Source organism: Anabrus simplex, chromosome 6 (assembly GCF_040414725.1).
Source record: "Anabrus simplex isolate iqAnaSimp1 chromosome 6, ASM4041472v1, whole genome shotgun sequence".
Lineage (NCBI taxonomy): Eukaryota > Metazoa > Arthropoda > Insecta > Orthoptera > Tettigoniidae > Anabrus > Anabrus simplex.
The window spans coordinates 158,129,440-158,150,927 of NC_090270.1; the positions used below are offsets into that span (position 1 = coordinate 158,129,440).

The 21,488-nt window shown below is 38.2% G+C and overlaps 1 protein-coding gene across 3 annotated transcripts in view; it reads left to right on the plus strand.

The window, feature by feature from the left end:
- The window catches only part of px (plexus), a 742,022-nt gene that overhangs the window by 641,335 nt on the left and 79,199 nt on the right, over positions 1–21,488 (plus strand). For all 3 annotated transcript variants that reach the window (XM_067150020.2, XM_067150021.2, XM_067150022.2), the window contains exon 12: positions 5,212–5,372. In XM_067150020.2, coding sequence (XP_067006121.2) covers positions 5,212–5,372 — 161 coding nt within the window. The remainder of the gene's footprint in view (positions 1–5,211; positions 5,373–21,488) is intronic.

Sequence of the window (21,488 nt, forward strand, 5' to 3'; positions counted from 1 at the left end):
AATACTGATGTCCAAGTTGTAGTAATGTTCTAAACAACTGTAAGATTTGGCTAATTATTATTTTTTTTTTTTTCCCCCGTAGGTTCCCAGTTTTTTCTAACACTATTTTTCTAAGTTAAATGTCCTATTTTAAATTAGTGATGTTAGAGGATTAAACTTGTGATGTTTTTTCTCCTTCGTTGTATTTTCGTTTTAGTTGAGAAACCACAACATTATTAAAACAATTATTAATTATTGTGCATCAGATGATGATACGTAAGACAATTTAGAAGTAGAAGACGCTGATGCAGAATCCGAGCAATCTGCTGATGAAGGCGAAGGGTTTGAAGTAAAACCCAAATATGTGAGTAGGGATAAGGAAACGAAATGGAGTATCCACTGTCCACGCATCATATGCACTAGTTTACTAAATTTAGTTCAGCGACTACCTGATGTAAGACCTGGAGTTGAAATGAATTCTCCTTCTGCAGGATGGAGGTTTTCCTTCACTGATGAGATTTTAGACGATATTGTGCGATTTACTAATCAACGCATACAAAAAGTTTGTCCAGACTATACATGAGAAAGGGACACTTGTGATACATTTCTAGATGAAATGCAAGCATTTATCGGACCGCTCCAAGTAGCGTACGCAGTGGCGCAGGTACCAACTGATGAGCCCAACCTAGCACATGGGGGCGAAACGCTGGCAACCAGGAATGAGTTAGCTGGAAAATTTATAATGTCCAATAACGGACCATTTATATTGGTATTATAAATTTACTCATTCGGGACAAATATTTCAGGTTCCCTATGGGAATCAATATCTATATCATCACAATGAATCTACCGAAGTTCAAGTTCCTTATCAGAAATATTGGATTTGATAACAGTGCGACAAGGAGAGAATGCAGAATGTATGACAATCTTGCTCCAATCAGGGACGTGTTTGAAAGTGTCGTTGAAAAGTGTAAGACAAACTTTTCAATAAGTGAATACATGACGATAGTTGAGATGCTTGAGTCTTTCTGAGGTCGCTGTGCATTTTGTCAGTACATAAAAAACAAGCTGCCAAAATATGGTATTATATTTTTTCCCTCACATGTGCAAAAACCATTCATACCAGGAATATGGAAAGTTATGTTGGGACCCAACCTGATGGCTCGTACAGAAAAGAAAATTCAGGATTGGCTGTTGTATCTAGATTTGTTCAACCCATAATTGGCACTGGGAGAAACATAACGACTGACAACTGGTATACTTCAATTCCTTTGGCTGAACATCTTCTAAGTGTCCACAAACTAACACTGGTAGGAACACTAAGGAAAAACGAAAAGGAGACCCCACCTGAATTCCTTAGTACCAAGCTCCGCCCAACCAATTCAGGTGTGTGTGCCTTTAGGGAGATTGTGAGTTTAGTGTCATACAGGGCAAGTAAAAATAAAGTGGTCCCACTTTTATCAACTATGCATCATTCAGATGATTTAGACACAGAGTCTGGTGACCCTGGTGACGCTGAAAAACCAATTATCCTGACCTTTTATAACTCAAGAAAAGGTGGCATCAATGTTGTTGACAAGTACAAGTCATCATATTCTGTGTCAAGAATTAAGTAAGCGCTGGTCACTCACGATGTTCTTTTCCTTACTGACCATCACGGGATTGAACTGTTTTATTGTGTATAAACATTCTCGAGGATGGTTCGATTTAGAAAGAAAGTTGTTCCTGAAGCAGCTTTCAAGAGAACTTTGTGGGAACTATTTAGTTGGGTGTAGCGTCCAGGATAAATTACCTCATCCACTGAAACGAAACATCAGACAAATGCTAGGAATGGAAAGAAGAGAAGCAAGGCCACATCCCAGGGAAGATGTTGAGGACCAGGTCGCTGTATTCATTGTGGCTATAAGAAAAATAGAAAATCTAAAACAGAGTGTTCGATTTGTTCTTATTTGATTTGTAAAGAGCACAGCAGCATTAAATGTGTCAGGTGTGTCGGCAACTCCACTCAACCCGACAACATGTATACGATACCGATTAATTAGGTACATTTTTGGACTTTCTGCAGTTCTTCTTATTATGTGAGTTTTATCATTATTTATTTGCATTTTATTCAAAGTAAATGTACCTTAAAACTTCTCCACAGTTTGGTGTATACAAGCTGTGCTCACTTATAATGTCTTTGCAATGCTCTTGCAGAACTATTACCTAGTAATGGTGACCCACTGTTAGAATGAAGAAAGTGCACTGTTATCATTCATTGTTGAGTAGAGGGAGAAGGAGCATTGTCTAGATATGTATTAAGTTAAATTAAACATCACTTGAAAAGTATTTTCCATAAACAGAACTTGAATTTTCATTTTCCACTTATCAGCAGAAGGCAATCTCATTATTATAATTATTATGTTAAAAAGTGTCTGTCTGTTTAAATAGTATTACCTTATATTTTTGTAACAATAAATAGCCTATTATGTAAGTGTTTGGTGTTTCATTGATTTCCGGTCGAAACAACCTTACGCGACTCCTGACGTTACACTTGGCACGCGACCCCTCGCGGGTTAAGATGGTTGCTCTTTGCTGTTAAAATGTTCAATTCATTTTTACAATCTTGTTTCAGCGGACATCTCTCGTAATGGACATTTTTCTACAGAACCAATGGTGTCCGCAGAAGAGAGGTTTGACTGTATAAATGATATGTGTAAAGTATAGGAATCACAAATACGATTATTTATGGATGATGTTACACTGTATAGAGTAGTAAATGAGTTGCAGGATTGTCTGCGATTATAGGGGGACCAAGACAATGCTGCGAGATGGACAACGGGCAATGATATAATGGTAAACGGGATGAAAATATAGGTTATAAGTTTTACCAAGAGGAAGAGTCCTCATAGTTTTAATTAGTGTTGATGGGGGTGACAGTACCTGTAATAATCTTGGTCGCCACGACATTTACATAATTTGATTGCCCACCCGAATTAATTGTATATATATGTATTATGTATCATATGTAATTTTATTCATTATTAACGTCCATCATCATCATTTATGTAATTGTACGTAAGAACGAGAAATAATTTTTAATTGTAATGTATTAGAATATTCCTTGGTAATGTCAAGACAGGTCTTGCGCTAACAGGCTACTTGGTGTCTCGCAATAGTCCAGGAAGGTTAATTTTGGATGGTTCTTTGAAACGTAGGCAACAGCAAGAGGAAGATACATAATTTCAGTGTTGGGATACTAAATTACCCCATATCACGTGCTCCTATCAGGAGGGCTTTTTCTGTCAAAGACAGACACTTCATCTATATATCGACAGGGTGATGACGTATATCGGCTCTCATTGGAATGAGATGTCATGTGACAAGGGAGGAAGTGGGAATATGAAGAGGATTTATATAGATCTACACGGCGTGGTGAAGATCATTCTGATTTTGCATTCTGCATCCAGCTTTCTTGAGTCTCCATTCTCAGGTAGTCCAGGGGCTTTTAGAGAGTCACTATGCTATCTAAGTGCATCGCTTATGATGTGCTTATACTCAACATTTCTTATCGGCTCTGTGAGACTTACTCAGATTATTTAGAAAGACAAGTTCATGTAAGATAGGACTGGATGTTTTCCGTTCTCTCTATTCAATTAATTCCGATGTGGAATTTCACATTGTAAGGCTGGTACTATGTTTTTGGTACTCAGCATAATAGGGAGTGATAGATTCAGGTTGGAATCCATTCCATGAAACAGATGCCTAGGATGATGCTGATGGAAGAGGGACGACAACAATCAACCACGGAAGCAGACGACGAAAAGATCAACCTCCGGTGAGCATGAGTTATCCCTGTTACCGCAAGTCCGCGTGTGTAGTATTGAAATGTAATCTCAGTCAGTAATTTTTTAATTTTGGTAAAAGCTCGTATTTACGTCATTTAATCTTTTTTTGGAATAAAACTTTTTTCTTTTTACATCATTAAATAATTAACTTTTTAATAGGTTCCCTATGTTTTTCCACATGGTATTGAATGGTCAGTATCCTTATACCCCACGACCGGGATAGTCTCATTAAATTAAGTTTAGTACTTTTTAGATCTAAATTCGGTTTCAAATTACATTTAATTTCGAAGCCTGGCGTCCAGCGTGCAGCTGTTGTTAATTATCTATATCGGGTGTTTGATCCATTACATACCTTAAGGGTCACACTCATAAGTAATGATTTTAATTGTCTTGTTCATATTAACGAGTTTTTTAAAGAAAGTTTACAGATATCTTTACATGGTTACGAGGGTATTTAGGGATTGTAGTAAGGATGTAAAGGAGAGGGCGTATAACTCTCTGATGCAACCCCAATAAGAGTATGGTTCCAGTGTATGGGACCCACATCAGGACTACTTTATTTGAGAACGGGGAAAGATCCAAAGGAAAGCAGCACAATTTGTTCTGAGTGTTTTCTGACAAAGGAGTAACCTTAAGTGTTATGAAAATGTTGCAGACTTTGGGCTGGGAAGGAGGCAAGATGTTAGACTAAGTGGTATGTTCATAGCTGTCAGTGGAGAGATGGCATGGAATGATATTAGTTGACAAAGAAGCTTGAGCGGAGCTTTTAAAAGTAGGAAAGATCATAATATGAAGATAACATTGGAATTTAAAAGGGCAAAGTGGGGCAAATATTCATATGTGTGATGAAGAATAAGTGTTTGGAATAATTTATCAAGGGAAGTGTTCTATAAATTTCCAAGTTCTTTGAAAATTTTTAAGAGAAGGCTAGGTAAAGAATTGATAGGGAATCTTTCACCTGGGTGACAGATTGATTGATTGATTGATTGATTGATTGATTGATTGATTGATTGATTGATTGATTACCCCGACGTCAGACCATACTGACTTTATGCCTTAACAGTCGTGGTCACTAAGTGGTGTATTAATTAATTAACTCTTGAATTATGCTAATGACATTGAAATATGATGAGCAATAAGAAGTGTAACTCATCTAGAGAAAATAAATAACTAGGTGTTGTGTAATGTATGGTTTTAATTTTTTTCATGATTGTAAGCGGACTTCTGGAAATTCATTAGTCACATTGTCTGGCTCCATGGCAAAATAATTATAGCAATCACATTTCATCACTTCAAGGAATAATCTGAGAATCATACCTATAACAAAAAAGAATGTTATATAATTAGGAAATATTGTGACTTGCTTCCAGTCAACAGGTATAGGTAAAATTTTAAATGGTTACAGGTTAAAGTTGGAGGAGGAACATCGGCAGCGAGAGACACAGCGGTTACGTGAGGAGGAGAAGGAAAGAGAGCGTGAGCAAGAAAGAGAAAGGGAGAAGGAACGACGAGAAAAGGCTCGACGTAGTCCTAGAGCTTCCCCATCTCACCATCAAGAGGTGCCAGGTGAGGGCAATCGAGACAGAGGATATAAACATAATAGCCAGTAGTATAAGTAATCACTTTTCACATTGGTATGTGCGATAACTAGACTGGATTTGTATGCACTAAGAAATATCTAAAATGTGTATGAATTTATGCTGTTAAGCTCTTTCAAATGTGTTTTAACATTTTGATAATGTGCACTGAAATTTACTATCGTGCACAAAATAAATACGATTTCTAGATCTGTTCACATTGAATGATGTTCTTTATATATCTTCGAGGAGGCTGTAATTTGGTTTACATTATATGATTATGATTCTTTCCAAATGTTCAGTTTCGACAGACTCAAGAACCTCACAGTTATGAATGTACAGGAGTAAATTTATGAAGTTCATCAGTTAGTATTAGTTTGTATGCAGAAAAGTCGAAGAGGCGATTGGGCAGTATTTGAAAGAATTAACAACCTTTAGAGAAATTTCCGCTAATAGTTTTACATATTGAAATCAGGATTTCTTTGTAATACTCTGCACAATCTTGTTCTCAATATTTCTTCATGTTGTAGACGGTCACACTTAAGTTCACGTTCACTTTCTCAATGAGTGCAATAGAATCATGATGGGACAAACCACAATTTTGTAAGTTTTCTATTGCATGGGGTATATTTTTGAAATGCACATTTATTACACTCAGGAACCCATGCAACATCTCATTTTTGAAAATGTTCTATTAAAGTTGAATAGATTATGCATCATTACAGTTTCGACCACAGTCATCAACTTTAACTTCATTGAAATAATCTGCAAAAAAGAGAACAGTGTTTATCCATGTAACTCAGCAGATAATAGTTGGTTCTAGGTGATTTTCCCAGTAAGCATTTACATGAAGAGGATTTTCTCAAACACGTTCTTGGTGTTAGAAATTAAGGTATTAACGTGAGGAAATTTTTCCCGTGTGACTTTTGCTATCCTTTTAAGTCCATGCCCAGTTCAAGTATTATGAATTGAATGGGGAGAAAATATTTTCTGAGGTAAAGCAGCTCGTAGCATATAGGCTGCAGCATCTGAAATTGGAGCCCAAACTTTATGTTCATCATCTCCTTTTCCCATTTTACTCTTAAAGCTTCATTCACGAAACAAGCTATGGTGCAAATATTAGTTTTCTGCAAGACCCTACAAGTGATCAAACAAGGCTTTCCTGGCTCTTCTTCACTGATTTGCCAACAAGAAAATTCACTACATGGTGCCCACAGGAGTCTGTAGTTTCATCTACCATACCACGTATGGGGCAGTCTTTCAAATTATCTTTGATTTCTGTAAAGGCAGTATGGTAACAGTCTTCCAGATATTTTCTTATGGTTGATTCGTCTGGAATGATATGATTGCAATGTGTATCAAGGAAATTCTGGAATGCACAAGTGCTAGGTTAATTGCTCAATAACTGCATGGCATAGATCACTGAAAAATTAATATTTTAAATTAGATGAAGAGTGGGTTTGTTCTGTCAGTACTATTTACTATTTCTTTGTTTCTTGGTAGCTGCAAAATGTTCATTCATAGTTGATAATGTTATCAAGCTTTACGTCCCACTAACTACTTACACAGTTTTTGGAGACACGATTCATAGTTTAATGTAGGTTTAACTGAAACTTTTCCTCACTCATAATTTGTTTATTGCATAATTAACAAAATAACTGTAGTGTAATTCAGTGGTGTACAGTCCTGGATCCATTGTCTTAAAAGCGCACTTAAGCCCTTTTATTGTATTTGCATGAGCGAGCTTAATACGATGACTCTTGGTCAGAAGAAGAGGCCTATTATGGGTTACCTCTCTTGTTGCTGGTAAGAATTATTGTACTCTTATGCTGTATAGAAATTAAATATAATTAATAATATTACAGTATTATGTTTCAAAACTTTAGTGTATGGACATTAAATGCCAAAATTCATAAGATATTAATTAGCACCTTAAATATGATGATGTAATGGTATGGGGTGAGACAGAAGTGGAAGTACAAAACTAGACTAGATCTCTGGCATGAAGCTTTTACAATCTTAGGTCTCAAAATCAGCAAAACGAAGACATTTGGCTTGGTGATGAGTAGAAATTCTCCAACTGTTCATCTAAGAATTGGAGATTAGTAACAGAATACAAAAAGAAGTTCCTCCGTTCTTGTCTACAAAAAAAAAAAAAATAATAATAATAATAATAATAAGGAATTGGGAAATTCGACAACAGCTTGGATTGGAAAGAAGCTTGCTGGAGACTCTAGAAGTGAAGAGATTGCAATGGTATGGTCACATGAATCACAGGACTCCTCGAACATATTTTGACCACAATGTTCCTGGGAAGAGACCAAGAGGAAGACCTCTTGATGTTTGGGAAAAACAGATAATGAAGGACCTTGAAATTAGAGATGTAAAGTAGTGTCGCATATATGAGCAGCATATGTGGATGGATAGAACAAACTGGAGGAGGCTCGTACACAACGGCACCCGGCTTGCTGGAGCGAAGAGGAGATGATGATGATGATGATGATGACCTCACATATTCAGGTGGTATACTTTTTATGCTTTAGAAACAATTCATACATGCATGAAACATGCCAAAATCATTAAATATTCATGAATACTGTAAATATGCATTTACATGCACCATAAAACTTAACATACAGGAAGAAATGACAACTATTACGAATTGTCCGTAATTATTACGGATTTCACCTCACGATTATGGCATAATGGCCAAAGGTGAAATTATTATGGAAAAGTGACATTATCATGAAAAAAATGTATGTAAAAAAGGAAATAAGGAAAAATGTCCAATCTTTTCGAGCATTACTACTCGAAAACTATATATTAAGTTACTTGAAATACTTTACAATCTTGACTTCCGGCCCACCGTGTATATCGCTGCAGTTATCGCATTCCTGTCAGATATGTATTCTGTGTTGAGTGGTACAGTAAAGGTTAGTGAATACATGTTGCATAATAGTGTACCTAAGGATTAGGGTTATAATCGTGAGAAATTGTCTTACGTGATGCATATTTTTAATAATAATGATGTTATTAGTGTTGCATCCCGCTAACTTCTTTTACGTTTTTCAGAGATGCCAAGGTGCCAGACTTTTGTAAGTACCGCAGTTCTTCTTTACATACCATAAATCTACTAACATGAGTCAGACATATTCGAACACTTTCAAACATCACTGGACCAGGATTGAACATTCCAACTTAAGCTCAGAAAGTCAGTGCTCTACCAGCTGAGCTACTCAGCTTTGCTACGTATTTGTTTAGAGATAGTCTGGTTATGGATACAGAGAAAGTCGTGAAGTTGCTTACTAATGAAGACAAAATTAAAATCTACAGGTACCAGCATCTTTAAGCACGTGGAGGTGGCGTAAATATTAAACCCAGAGTACGTTTTCATATTTGAGGCGTCCAGAAGCAAAATGCTGTGAGTGCACCAGAACATTTTTTTTTCAGGAAACACGAAAAACGTCTTACTTCCTTTGGCTTGCAGATATGCAGAATTTCTTTTCATTATAGATTTATATTCACCTACGGACTGTTTTTATGACAATCTTTAAAATATTGGGGTTTTAAGTTTTTAGTTATTACCTAAAATGGTTTGGATTCACAGAGTTTTGCTCCTGTTTTCATGGATCTAGGTAGGTTTGTTTCTGTAGAGGTTGTATCATAACGTAATTGGAAAGAACATGCCTTAATGCTGGTTCAAATGACAAAAGAAATTATTTATTGACTACAAGTAAGTGTGATTACGTAGTATATGGCATCAAATGAAAGTCTGCAAGAAGTGAAAAGGCCGCAACCTTGCAAGTCCTGTCCTATTCCATCGAAATTACACAGGCAACTCATTGTCTTCTGGATGAATTTCAAACTCTGAGTCTCCTCTGCATTGTTCACTGCTGTTTGAGAATCCATCAGATTCTTATAGAAAACAGGATCTTCGTTTTCTTCACAAGTCTCCCCGAAATGCTTTCTAAGCAGAAAATCAATGTAACTAACTTTCACTTCCTTTAAGGGTCTTCCAATCTGGATAACATTCGGCTTCATATCCGAGTAGGCTTTGCCACGTCTGCATATCCCTCTCCCTTCACCAGAGTCTATTCTGTAGGCCACTGCAGCTCTTACTAGTGCGTTTCCATGTTTACTTATGGTGATCACAACCCTTTTTACAGGAGCAAATTAGAAGTGCCACTGACCAGAGGGATTGATGACATCAGCAACTGCATCTTTCCAACACCGATTGACGACATCTGCTCCCAGCTGGGAAACTATTCCATGATCCTTGAATACATCATGGTACTCACTCAGTAATATGACAGTAACTTTCGACCTGAGAACTTTTTCTATTCGACCAAAAATTCTGTCGGGTGGTAGAAAAGAATGTCCAACCATTGGATAGAAGATCTTCACCCGTTTCACACTGGCAGGAGCCTCTTGTGTTAGCCAAAAGCACAGCATACCCAGCATTGTCTGGTTCTTGTTTTGCCCTCCACAACTGTCCGACATTAGGCGGATGGTGTGCATGCCATTCAAATCTGTTGATGTTAATCTGTGATGCAGACAGGACATAATTTCATTAGATCCCTTTGCAAAATCGGTTTCTTGACACAAGCTCGGAACTAACATCCATGGAGAAAAAAGCTTGTAAAATAGCATTATTCAAACGCAGGACACAGTGTGTTTTAAGCTAGTTTTGCACCTGCAAACCACCTTAAATAATGGCTCTTAGTAAGGATACACCAAGTTCTGCTTCTTTATGATGAAAATGGATTCACTCAGTTTTGCTTTGCAAACAGATGTGGATACACACACTTTTGCATCTGCAGGCTGTTTTCAGGGTGCGATTTAAAGCAGAAGGAAGCAGGTTTGCTAGAGTTTTAAGGGACTAATCAACAGACGACAGCATAGAGAACAAAATGGTGGCAACAACTCATTTTCGAACAAAAGTGGATTTACTGCATTTTGCATATGGACGCCTCATTTGTTCTCAAAGTGTTTTTCACACTTTTTTGATACTCTTATTTTCAGAAACTGTAGATAAAGCTTGCACTGTATCTATACATACACGTCATAAAATGCATACATGTCAAAAATAAAAATCATATTGGATATTTCCATATCCCGGTTAGTTTTTACTCGCTTATTTATTAGTATGTTTTCTTATTTAACACGCTCTCTTTTCTTCTCCCCTGCAGAAACAACTTAATGAGGTTTTGCTACTCTAGACGCACGAAATATAAGCATTACTGTCTATTCTCTTCGAAGTATTTTTCAGGTACTTCATACACACTGAAGATCTGGTCCTGACATTCCTCTGTGGTGTGAATCCACACTGGTTTTCATCCTACCTATTCTCCATCATTGATTGCTCTTATTTTCTGAAATGTATTTGGACATGCTACCCAGTGTACTGATGCGATGCTGTCAATTGTGTACACTTTTTTTATTTACAAACTATATACATATGTTATGTTCACATCAGTAAACCACCATTTTAATGGCTGCCTACTACAAAGAATCAGAAGAAGATTGCAAGAGATGCATGTCAACTACCAACCCAACCAAACCAATTCACATACTTGACTTCAAACACTCCACTAACATGACTTCCACACAAGTCTCATCAAACCAACTCAACTCTACTCCCAAGACTGCCTCCTTACGTACGTTGCCTTGCCAGGCTTCTAGAAAAATATGACACAACATATTTTCCAAAAACAATAAAGGCGATCTTTAATCCACCTATTCAGTACATTAATTTCCACTTATAGTGGTTACATAAACATACTATCAGTTAAATGGGACATGTTTTGCCCTCAATTCAGAGCATGTTCAGCCTAAAAACAATCTTCAAGAGTACACCTTATATTAATGTGAGAAATGGTACATTGTACAAACATGTTGATGCAAACACTGTCAATGATTAAACCATAAAAATATTTTGTCAGAGACTAAAACTTATTCCGTTACAAAATTTCTAATTAAAACGGTTCATTAAAAAGAAATTTAGTGGAAAAACAGTGTGACAATAATATAATGCCAACGACATGAGGGCGTGAAAAACAAGCACTAAAATGAATGTCATAAAAACAACATCTTCAAGGCCGCTGATGAAATCATGAGCATAATGTGAAACTGAAGCATCAATTGAATTATTGCAGAAGGGGCCTTTAGCACCGGTAGGCAATAAAATTGACTGAGACCATGTCACGAAGGGCTGCATAGTCCAGGATCACCTTGTATTCCACTAGAAAGCCATGACCTAATATGATATCAGGTATTAGGTTCTGTATCACTGCAACGTCAATTACAATAGGCAGGTCCATGCATTTAGCGGTTAGCTTAGTCTGTCCTTGGATGGAATAGGTTACCCTGTCCGTTGCTCCCACTACTCTTCTGAGATGGTGAGACTTCATAGGCGGTAGTAATCTGACAACAGTCCCATTTACAAATGAATGGCTTGCTTGGCTATCAAGTATGGCTGAAAAATTATCGTTGCCTATCCTCAAGATGATAGCTGGGCGGGGTTGGCCTGTTCTGCTCACAATCTGACCAATTCCTCTCGTACTTGACCAGGGTTGCTCATCTGTCCTGTATTTAGGCGCATTCCTATTCCGGTCCTATCCCCTCTGAATCCAGAATGGGCCGGACCTAGTCTCTCCTATGCTAGTGTACGGCATTTGTTCTTCAGGTGTACCGTTCTCCCACACAGGTAGCACTTCCTAACAGAGCTGGTCTCTTCACTAGTTTTGCTCTTGTGTTCCTCTTCCAGCTGGGCGATGATTCTACATTGTCATCAAAGGATCTCGATTGTGATACTTTCACTTGGGGTCGAATGTTATTGTGCACTTGTTCTGTGATATCTGGTACGATCATGTTCTCGCTTCCCTGCAGCCACTTGAAGAGCTGGTTCTTCTGGAGAACGAACACGCTAGCTCTTATGCCGGTGGGTTGTGCCTCAGTTAGTAGCTTCCTTCTCACAGAGCTCTTCACCCCTTCGGAATTAAACCTGGCAAGGAATTCCCTCTTGAAGTTTGTCCAGTTTAAATTTAAGCCCTTCAAGTTATTCCACCAAGTAGCGGCCTGCCCCTTCAACCGCGGTGTGATGAGTTGAACGAAGATGTCCTCTGGTAGATTAGTCCATCCTAGTAGACTGACGGATCCCTCAATGAAGCTGCTTCTTCCTTTATTCATGGGGTCTCTTTAAAAGGCTCCTTCACAGAGTTGCAGGTGCTTCTTATTGAGTCTTCTCAGATGTTTCTTCTCTCTTCACATGGTAATCCCAGTGTGGAGATTCTGATTCTTCCCAGCGCCTCACATTCAAAGAGTATGTGTTCAGCTGATTCTTCTGCATCGTTACATTTCCTACATACATTGTCTCTTATTACTCCAATTATATGTAGGTGCTTTTTAAGATGGCAGTGTCCAGTCAGCAGTCCTACTAGCCATCCAATATTTTCTCTGCCGAGTTCCAGCAGTTCCCTAGTATGCATCTTGTTTGGGCTCTTTATTAGTTCTTTTGCAAGCCTGCATCCTGGAGCATTTTTCCAGTTTCCCATTTGTTTCTTTTGTACCCATTTACCTATGTAAAGTTCGGCTTGTCTATAAGAGATCCCACATACTGGTTCTCGGCCCACAAAAGGTGTTTCTGACCCTCTTCTTGCCACTTTATCTGCTTTTTCATTACCTTTTATGCCTGCATGCCCAGGTACTAGTGATGGGTCGTTCATGAACGAACTGACTCTTTTGAACAACTCATTGGAGAGAGCTAGCTCTCTCATTGAGAGTCAACTCTTGTAAGAGCTAGCTCCCATCTTGCTCCTTGAGAGCTAGTCGTTCAATTACGAGTCGACTCTTGTAGAGCTAGCTCCCTCCTTACTCCTTGAGAGCTAGTACGAGCCAGCTCTTATCAACTGCGACTCCAAGAAAGAGCTAGCTCGTCACATCGACTCTCGTTCATTTCTAACCAATACCATGCTTCAGATAATCACGTGACATATAGTAGTTGCTTTCTTTTTTATAGGCTGCCCAGTCTAGCCCTCTTCCCACACTCAGTCAGTGCTCTGCGGTACTCTGAGTGCAGAGGTTGTGGTCTGTCTGCTAGGTACGTTTTTGTGCCATAGTTCTGGCAACTTGCTACATAACGAAGCAATGAAATGAAATAAACAACATGTTATTGAGCAATATTTACCAGTTCACTTCCTGCATGTACTTATAATCTATGAAGGATGTAGGGCCTAGTATAGATCCAGTAGGTTCAGAGCAAATAAACGACAGCAAGTTCCGATTAACTATCCTCAACTAAGCATGAACAAACAGTCACTATCCAGAATACTGAATATACCACTCGGCAAGTAGAAACGGCATAGTTTTATTTTGTCTGAAATAATTAAGAAATACTCTGACAAATCCTCACCTGTTTCTTAAATGCGGTCGTAGTTATGAATCAACATATTGCCAAAATCTTTTGGTTTTACGGTACAGTGGATAAAATAATATACTGTAGTTTTAAATTGAATTAAGGGAAATAGAAAATAATGCTAGGACTTTAAAATATAGGCCAAATAACTCATGCCAAAGTGTATACCGCAGTACATTTTCAAATAATTATTTATTAACGTGCAGTTGTGTATGGAGTCCAACTCTTTAGTTGGATAGTCAGCATTGAGGCTTTCGGTACAGAGGGTCCCGGATTCGATTCTCGACCAAGACGGGAATTTAATTCTTCTGGCTCGGGAACTGGGTGTTTGTGTTTGTGCCAACGCTTTCCTCTTCATATTCAGACAACACACCATAATACCAACCACCATAGAAACACGCAATATTGATTACATTCCTCCGCATAAGGTTAGCGTGAGGAAGGACATCTGTCCGTAAAACAGGGCCAGCTGGGCTGAGTGACTCAGACCGTTGAGGTGCTGGCCTACTGATACCAACTTGGCAGGTTCGATCCTGGGTCATTCCCGTGGTATTTGAAGGTGCTCGAATACGTCAACCTCGTGTCGGTAGATTTACTGTCACGTAAAAGAACCCCTGTGGGGCTAAATTCCGTCACTTTGGTGTCTCCGAAAACCGTAAAAGTAGTTGGCGGGGCGTAAAGCCAATAACATTATTATTTATTATAAAACAGGGCCAAATCCACATTTGCGGAACAGTTCGCACCCACGACCCCACAAGTGTGGGAAAAGTGGTAGAAGGAAAAGTAGGTAGTGTAATTGTGTACGGCATGCCAATATATTGAACATATACGTCTCAAACGATGTAATCGTTCTTGAAAAAAAATAGAAGAGAGTGTGACCATACTGTACGCAAAAAAAGGCAAAATGCTATGCGTACTGTAGTATACTTGGTTATATGTACATTTGTGCTGATAGTAGTTTCATTATTTTCGTTAAAGATAGCGTTTAATCAGTTATGTTTCCTACGCTGCATTATTGAATGAAAGAATCTGTTGTTCCAACACGGAGAGTCAAGCAAGAAACTTTCTGTAGCTCCAGTCGAAAGAGGATATTTTGAAGACGTGTATTGAGTGAACTGTAAACTACGTGAACAGGAACAGAGATTCTTCTTATGCTCATCTAGACTGCTGGGGTCGAATGGAAGTATTGCCAATATCTCGAACATACATCCCGTACGATGCATTCAATCTTGACAGACATCATTTGAAGGAGAATGGAACTTCGGCAAGGTAGTATTAGATGTCATCAATTAACACTCTATATTTGTGATACATTTCTTCGTTACCGTATATAAAACTTTATCATTGGATTAATTGCTAATGTTGCCAGCAGGGTGTATATATTGTTCGTTTGTTTTATTCCAAGAGTAGCGTGCCAAAATGGGCATTGTGTTGCCATCTGTTGTGGGAAAGGTGAACTACCTCGCACCATCTCGCTCCTTAAAATAAAAACGGGTCATGATTAATCGAGAAAATATAGAATGACACTATTTTGGCCTTTTATGAATAAATAACTCATGCCCTAGTATATACCATAGTAACTTACATCCCATTACATTTTTAAACAATTATTTATTAACGTGTAAGTATTTCCAATATCATGAACATACGTCTCGTTACAGTCTTGAAAGGCATCATTTTAAGAAGAAAGGAACATAGGCAAAGTAATATTAGGTGTTATCCATTAATACTGCATATTTGTGATACGTTTCTTCGTTACTGTATATAAAGCTTTATCGTTAGATTAATTGCCAATGTTGCCAGGAGTGCATATTAGTTGTTCATTTGTTTTATTTCAAGAGTAGCTTTCTAAACTGGACATTGTGTTGCCGTCTGTTGTGGGAAATGTTAACTATTTGAGCTATATCGTTCGTTCCCGGAAGTCATAAAGAGCCATCTGCCCTAAACCGGATGAACGAACGAACCTGGAGCGGAGAGCGGCCTCTAAGTTCCTCGGCTTGCTCCTACTTTCCCGCTCCCATGAGTCGACTCTTTTGAACAACTCTCAGGAGCGGGAGCGAATGAGCTAGCTCCCTCAAAAGAGCTAGTTTGACCCATCACTACCAGGTACCCATATTATTTAACAACATTGTACTCTGAGAGTTTCAGGAGAAGTGTATGACAATACCAAAAAATTTTGGATGTAACCCGGACAGCTTCAAGTGCCTGAATGGCTGCTTGGCTATCTCTAAATATGAAAATGTTCTTATCTCTGTAGTTCATTTTCAGGTTTTCCTCGAGGCATATTTTGATGGCTATCATTTCAGTTTGGAATACTGTAGTGTGTCTGCCTAGACTGTTTGGATTGATCTCTCAGGTCTTTCCTCGTTGATCCCTCCTCCTGTTCCCTACAGTCCTTGAGCCATCTGTCCTCTACACAGTATCTTCCCTACCAGTTTTCCATCTGTTAATGTCCCACTCTTCCTTTTTTATTATCTGGGTCTCAAATGGTTTCTCAAAGATACACTTTGGAATCATATGATCAGCTGGCGTGTGTAAAACTTCCCGTTATTACTCTTTTAATTTAACCGCGTCTTCAGTGATTTCTTCTTGCCGTTCGTCGGAAGATTTCTTGAGTTGTTTTATGGACATATTTTCTAGTATCACTTACATTTTGTTCTGATTCGCACTTACACTCGTATTCACTCGAAAATTATTCTTACGTTCCGTCATGGTTACCAGTGATGTATTCACAAAGAAGCACACACACACACACACAATGCTCTTAGTTGTGTGCACTTCTTATTTACGAACTATATATGTATGTTATATTCACATCAATAAACCACCATTTTGAACAGCTGCCTTCTACCAAGAATCAGAAGAAGACTGCAACAGATGCATGTCTACTACCAACCCAATAAAACCAATTCACATACTTGACTTCAAATACTCCGCTAACACAACTTCAACACAAGTCTCATCAAAACAACTCGACTCTACTCCCAAGACTGCATCTTTATATACATTGCCTGGCCATGCTTCCAGAATAATATGATACAACATATTTTCTCGTAAATTCAAGAGTCTCCAATTGCCTAATTACAAAGTAAGGGAGTTTCTACATAATTCTAGTTGCCCCTAGCGTTGTTCTGGACTTATTACAGTGTGTTACACAATATTGCAGTGGATTGTATGTCATAGATACAGGTAATAGATTAGGCTATATACTATTAATTATGTGTTCTTACATTAAATAAACTCATATTAATATACTGTATATATAGTAGATGTTTCATGACATAACCTCACAAATAATACAATCATGATTTATACCAAATAAAGTCCGGACATAACTACATAATTAATAATAATAATGATAATAATAAATGTAAACACTTCATAGCCATACCTCACAAGTAATAATAATAATAATAATAATAATAATAATTCGAGCTTGATATTTGCATTATTTACCCATAGGTTAAAGAATATTGTTTCCAAGTTATATTAGTCTATTACACTTGCTTATATACAGATGCAATTACTGCTTTGATTCAATAGAGGATACGTTACTCTAATTCAATGCTAATCCTGTTGCTATATGAAGCCATTTCATTCCAGCCTTCTTACTATTTTTTGCCAGTTCGAGCCTGATTCCAACTATTCCCTTTGCCTTATGACAATGCTGTTTATTTACTGACCCCTCTACTTCCTCAGTACAACTTCATTGCCTTCAGTGTTTTACATTGAGAAAATTTTTAATATTTTCCTTCCATCTGTCGAGTGATTACCTGGGATTTTTAGTGAGTTCACCTGTTTTACCCTAAACGCTGTTTATTTCCCTTTTCTCTCTCTTCCAAAGATTGTATATGACAGTCCAGAAATGTTCCCCTGCAGCATGATCTGGCCTTTCCAGATTATTTCTAATATCTTTCCTTAATTAATTTTTGGACGTAGCAATGTTTCTTTCATCTTTGTACAGTTGTCTGTCTAAATGTCATAGGTCATGATAACTGAGTGATATGAGGAGGTGGCGTAAATATTAAACCCAGAGTACGTTTTCATATTTGAGGCGTCCAGAAGCAAAATGCTGTGAGTGCACCAGAACATTTTTTTTTCAGGAAACACGAAAAACGTCTTACTTCCTTTGGCTTGCAGATATGCAGAATTTCTTTTCATTATAGATTTATATTCACCTACGGACTGTTTTTATGACAATCTTTAAAATATTGGGGTTTTAAGTTTTTAGTTATTACCTAAAATGGTTTGGATTCACAGAGTTTTGCTCCTGTTTTCATGGATCTAGGTAGGTTTGTTTCTGTAGAGGTTGTATCATAACGTAATTGGAAAGAACATGCCTTAATGCTGGTTCAAATGACAAAAGAAATTATTTATTGACTACAAGTAAGTGTGATTACGTAGTATATGGCATCAAATGAAAGTCTGCAAGAAGTGAAAAGGCCGCAACCTTGCAAGTCCTGTCCTATTCCATCGAAATTACACAGGCAACTCATTGTCTTCTGGATGAATTTCAAACTCTGAGTCTCCTCTGCATTGTTCACTGCTGTTTGAGAATCCATCAGATTCTTATAGAAAACAGGATCTTCGTTTTCTTCACAAGTCTCCCCGAAATGCTTTCTAAGCAGAAAATCAATGTAACTAACTTTCACTTCCTTTAAGGGTCTTCCAATCTGGATAACATTCGGCTTCATATCCGAGTAGGCTTTGCCACGTCTGCATATCCCTCTCCCTTCACCAGAGTCTATTCTGTAGGCCACTGCAGCTCTTACTAGTGCGTTTCCATGTTTACTTATGGTGATCACAACCCTTTTTACAGGAGCAAATTAGAAGTGCCACTGACCAGAGGGATTGATGACATCAGCAACTGCATCTTTCCAACACCGATTGACGACATTTGCTCCCAGCTGGGAAACTATTCCATGATCCTTGAATACATCATGGTACTCACTCAGTAATATGACAGTAACTTTCGACCTGAGAACTTTTTCTATTCGACCAAAAATTCTGTCGGGTGGTAGAAAAGAATGTCCAACCATTGGATAGAAGATCTTCACCCGTTTCACACTGGCAGGAGCCTCTTGTGTTAGCCAAAAGCACAGCATACCCAGCATTGTCTGGTTCTTGTTTTGCCCTCCACAACTGTCCGACATTAGGCGGATGGTGTGCATGCCATTCAAATCTGTTGATGTTAATCTGTGATGCAGACAGGACATAATTTCATTAGATCCCTTTGCAAAATCGGTTTCTTGACACAAGCTCGGAACTAACATCCATGGAGAAAAAAGCTTGTAAAATAGCATTATTCAAACGCAGGACACAGTGTGTTTTAAGCTAGTTTTGCACCTGCAAACCACCTTAAATAATGGCTCTTAGTAAGGATACACCAAGTTCTGCTTCTTTATGATGAAAATGGATTCACTCAGTTTTGCTTTGCAAACAGATGTGGATACACACACTTTTGCATCTGCAGGCTGTTTTCAGGGTGCGATTTAAAGCAGAAGGAAGCAGGTTTGCTAGAGTTTTAAGGGACTAATCAACAGACGACAGCATAGAGAACAAAATGGTGGCAACAACTCATTTTCGAACAAAAGTGGATTTACTGCATTTTGCATATGGACGCCTCATTTGTTCTCAAAGTGTTTTTCACACTTTTTTGATACTCTTATTTTCAGAAACTGTAGATAAAGCTTGCACTGTATCTATACATACACGTCATAAAATGCATACATGTCAAAAATAAAAATCATATTGGATATTTCCATATCCCGGTTAGTTTTTACTCGCTTATTTATTAGTATGTTTTCTTATTTAACACGCTCTCTTTTCTTCTCCCCTGCAGAAACAACTTAATGAGGTTTTGCTACTCTAGACGCACGAAATATAAGCATTACTGTCTATTCTCTTCGAAGTATTTTTCAGGTACTTCATACACACTGAAGATCTGGTCCTGACATTCCTCTGTGGTGTGAATCCACACTGGTTTTCATCCTACCTATTCTCCATCATTGATTGCTCTTATTTTCTGAAATGTATTTGGACATGCTACCCAGTGTACTGATGCGATGCTGTCAATTGTGTACACTTTTTTTATTTACAAACTATATACATATGTTATGTTCACATCAGTAAACCACCATTTTAATGGCTGCCTACTACAAAGAATCAGAAGAAGATTGCAAGAGATGCATGTCAACTACCAACCCAACCAAACCAATTCACATACTTGACTTCAAACACTCCACTAACATGACTTCCACACAAGTCTCATCAAACCAACTCAACTCTACTCCCAAGACTGCCTCCTTACGTACGTTGCCTTGCCAGGCTTCTAGAAAAATATGACACAACATATTTTCCAAAAACAATAAAGGCGATCTTTAATCCACCTATTCAGTACATTAATTTCCACTTATAGTGGTTACATAAACATACTATCAGTTAAATGGGACATGTTTTGCCCTCAATTCAGAGCATGTTCAGCCTAAAAACAATCTTCAAGAGTACACCTTATATTAATGTGAGAAATGGTACATTGTACAAACATGTTGATGCAAACACTGTCAATGATTAAACCATAAAAATATTTTGTCAGAGACTAAAACTTATTCCGTTACAAAATTTCTAATTAAAACGGTTCATTAAAAAGAAATTTAGTGGAAAAACAGTGTGACAATAATATAATGCCAACGACATGAGGGCGTGAAAAACAAGCACTAAAATGAATGTCATAAAAACAACATCTTCAAGGCCGCTGATGAAATCATGAGCATAATGTGAAACTGAAGCATCAATTGAATTATTGCAGAAGGGGCCTTTAGCACCGGTAGGCAATAAAATTGACTGAGACCATGTCACGAAGGGCTGCATAGTCCAGGATCACCTTGTATTCCACTAGAAAGCCATGACCTAATATGATATCAGGTATTAGGTTCTGTATCACTGCAACGTCAATTACAATAGGCAGGTCCATGCATTTAGCGGTTAGCTTAGTCTGTCCTTGGATGGAATAGGTTACCCTGTCCGTTGCTCCCACTACTCTTCTGAGATGGTGAGACTTCATAGGCGGTAGTAATCTGACAACAGTCCCATTTACAAATGAATGGCTTGCTTGGCTATCAAGTATGGCTGAAAAATTATCGTTGCCTATCCTCAAGATGATAGCTGGGCGGGGTTGGCCTGTTCTGCTCACAATCTGACCAATTCCTCTCGTACTTGACCAGGGTTGCTCATCTGTCCTGTATTTAGGCGCATTCCTATTCCGGTCCTATCCCCTCTGAATCCAGAATGGGCCGGACCTAGTCTCTCCTATGCTAGTGTACGGCATTTGTTCTTCAGGTGTACCGTTCTCCCACACAGGTAGCACTTCCTAACAGAGCTGGTCTCTTCACTAGTTTTGCTCTTGTGTTCCTCTTCCAGCTGGGCGATGATTCTACATTGTCATCAAAGGATCTCGATTGTGATACTTTCACTTGGGGTCGAATGTTATTGTGCACTTGTTCTGTGATATCTGGTACGATCATGTTCTCGCTTCCCTGCAGCCACTTGAAGAGCTGGTTCTTCTGGAGAACGAACACGCTAGCTCTTATGCCGGTGGGTTGTGCCTCAGTTAGTAGCTTCCTTCTCACAGAGCTCTTCACCCCTTCGGAATTAAACCTGGCAAGGAATTCCCTCTTGAAGTTTGTCCAGTTT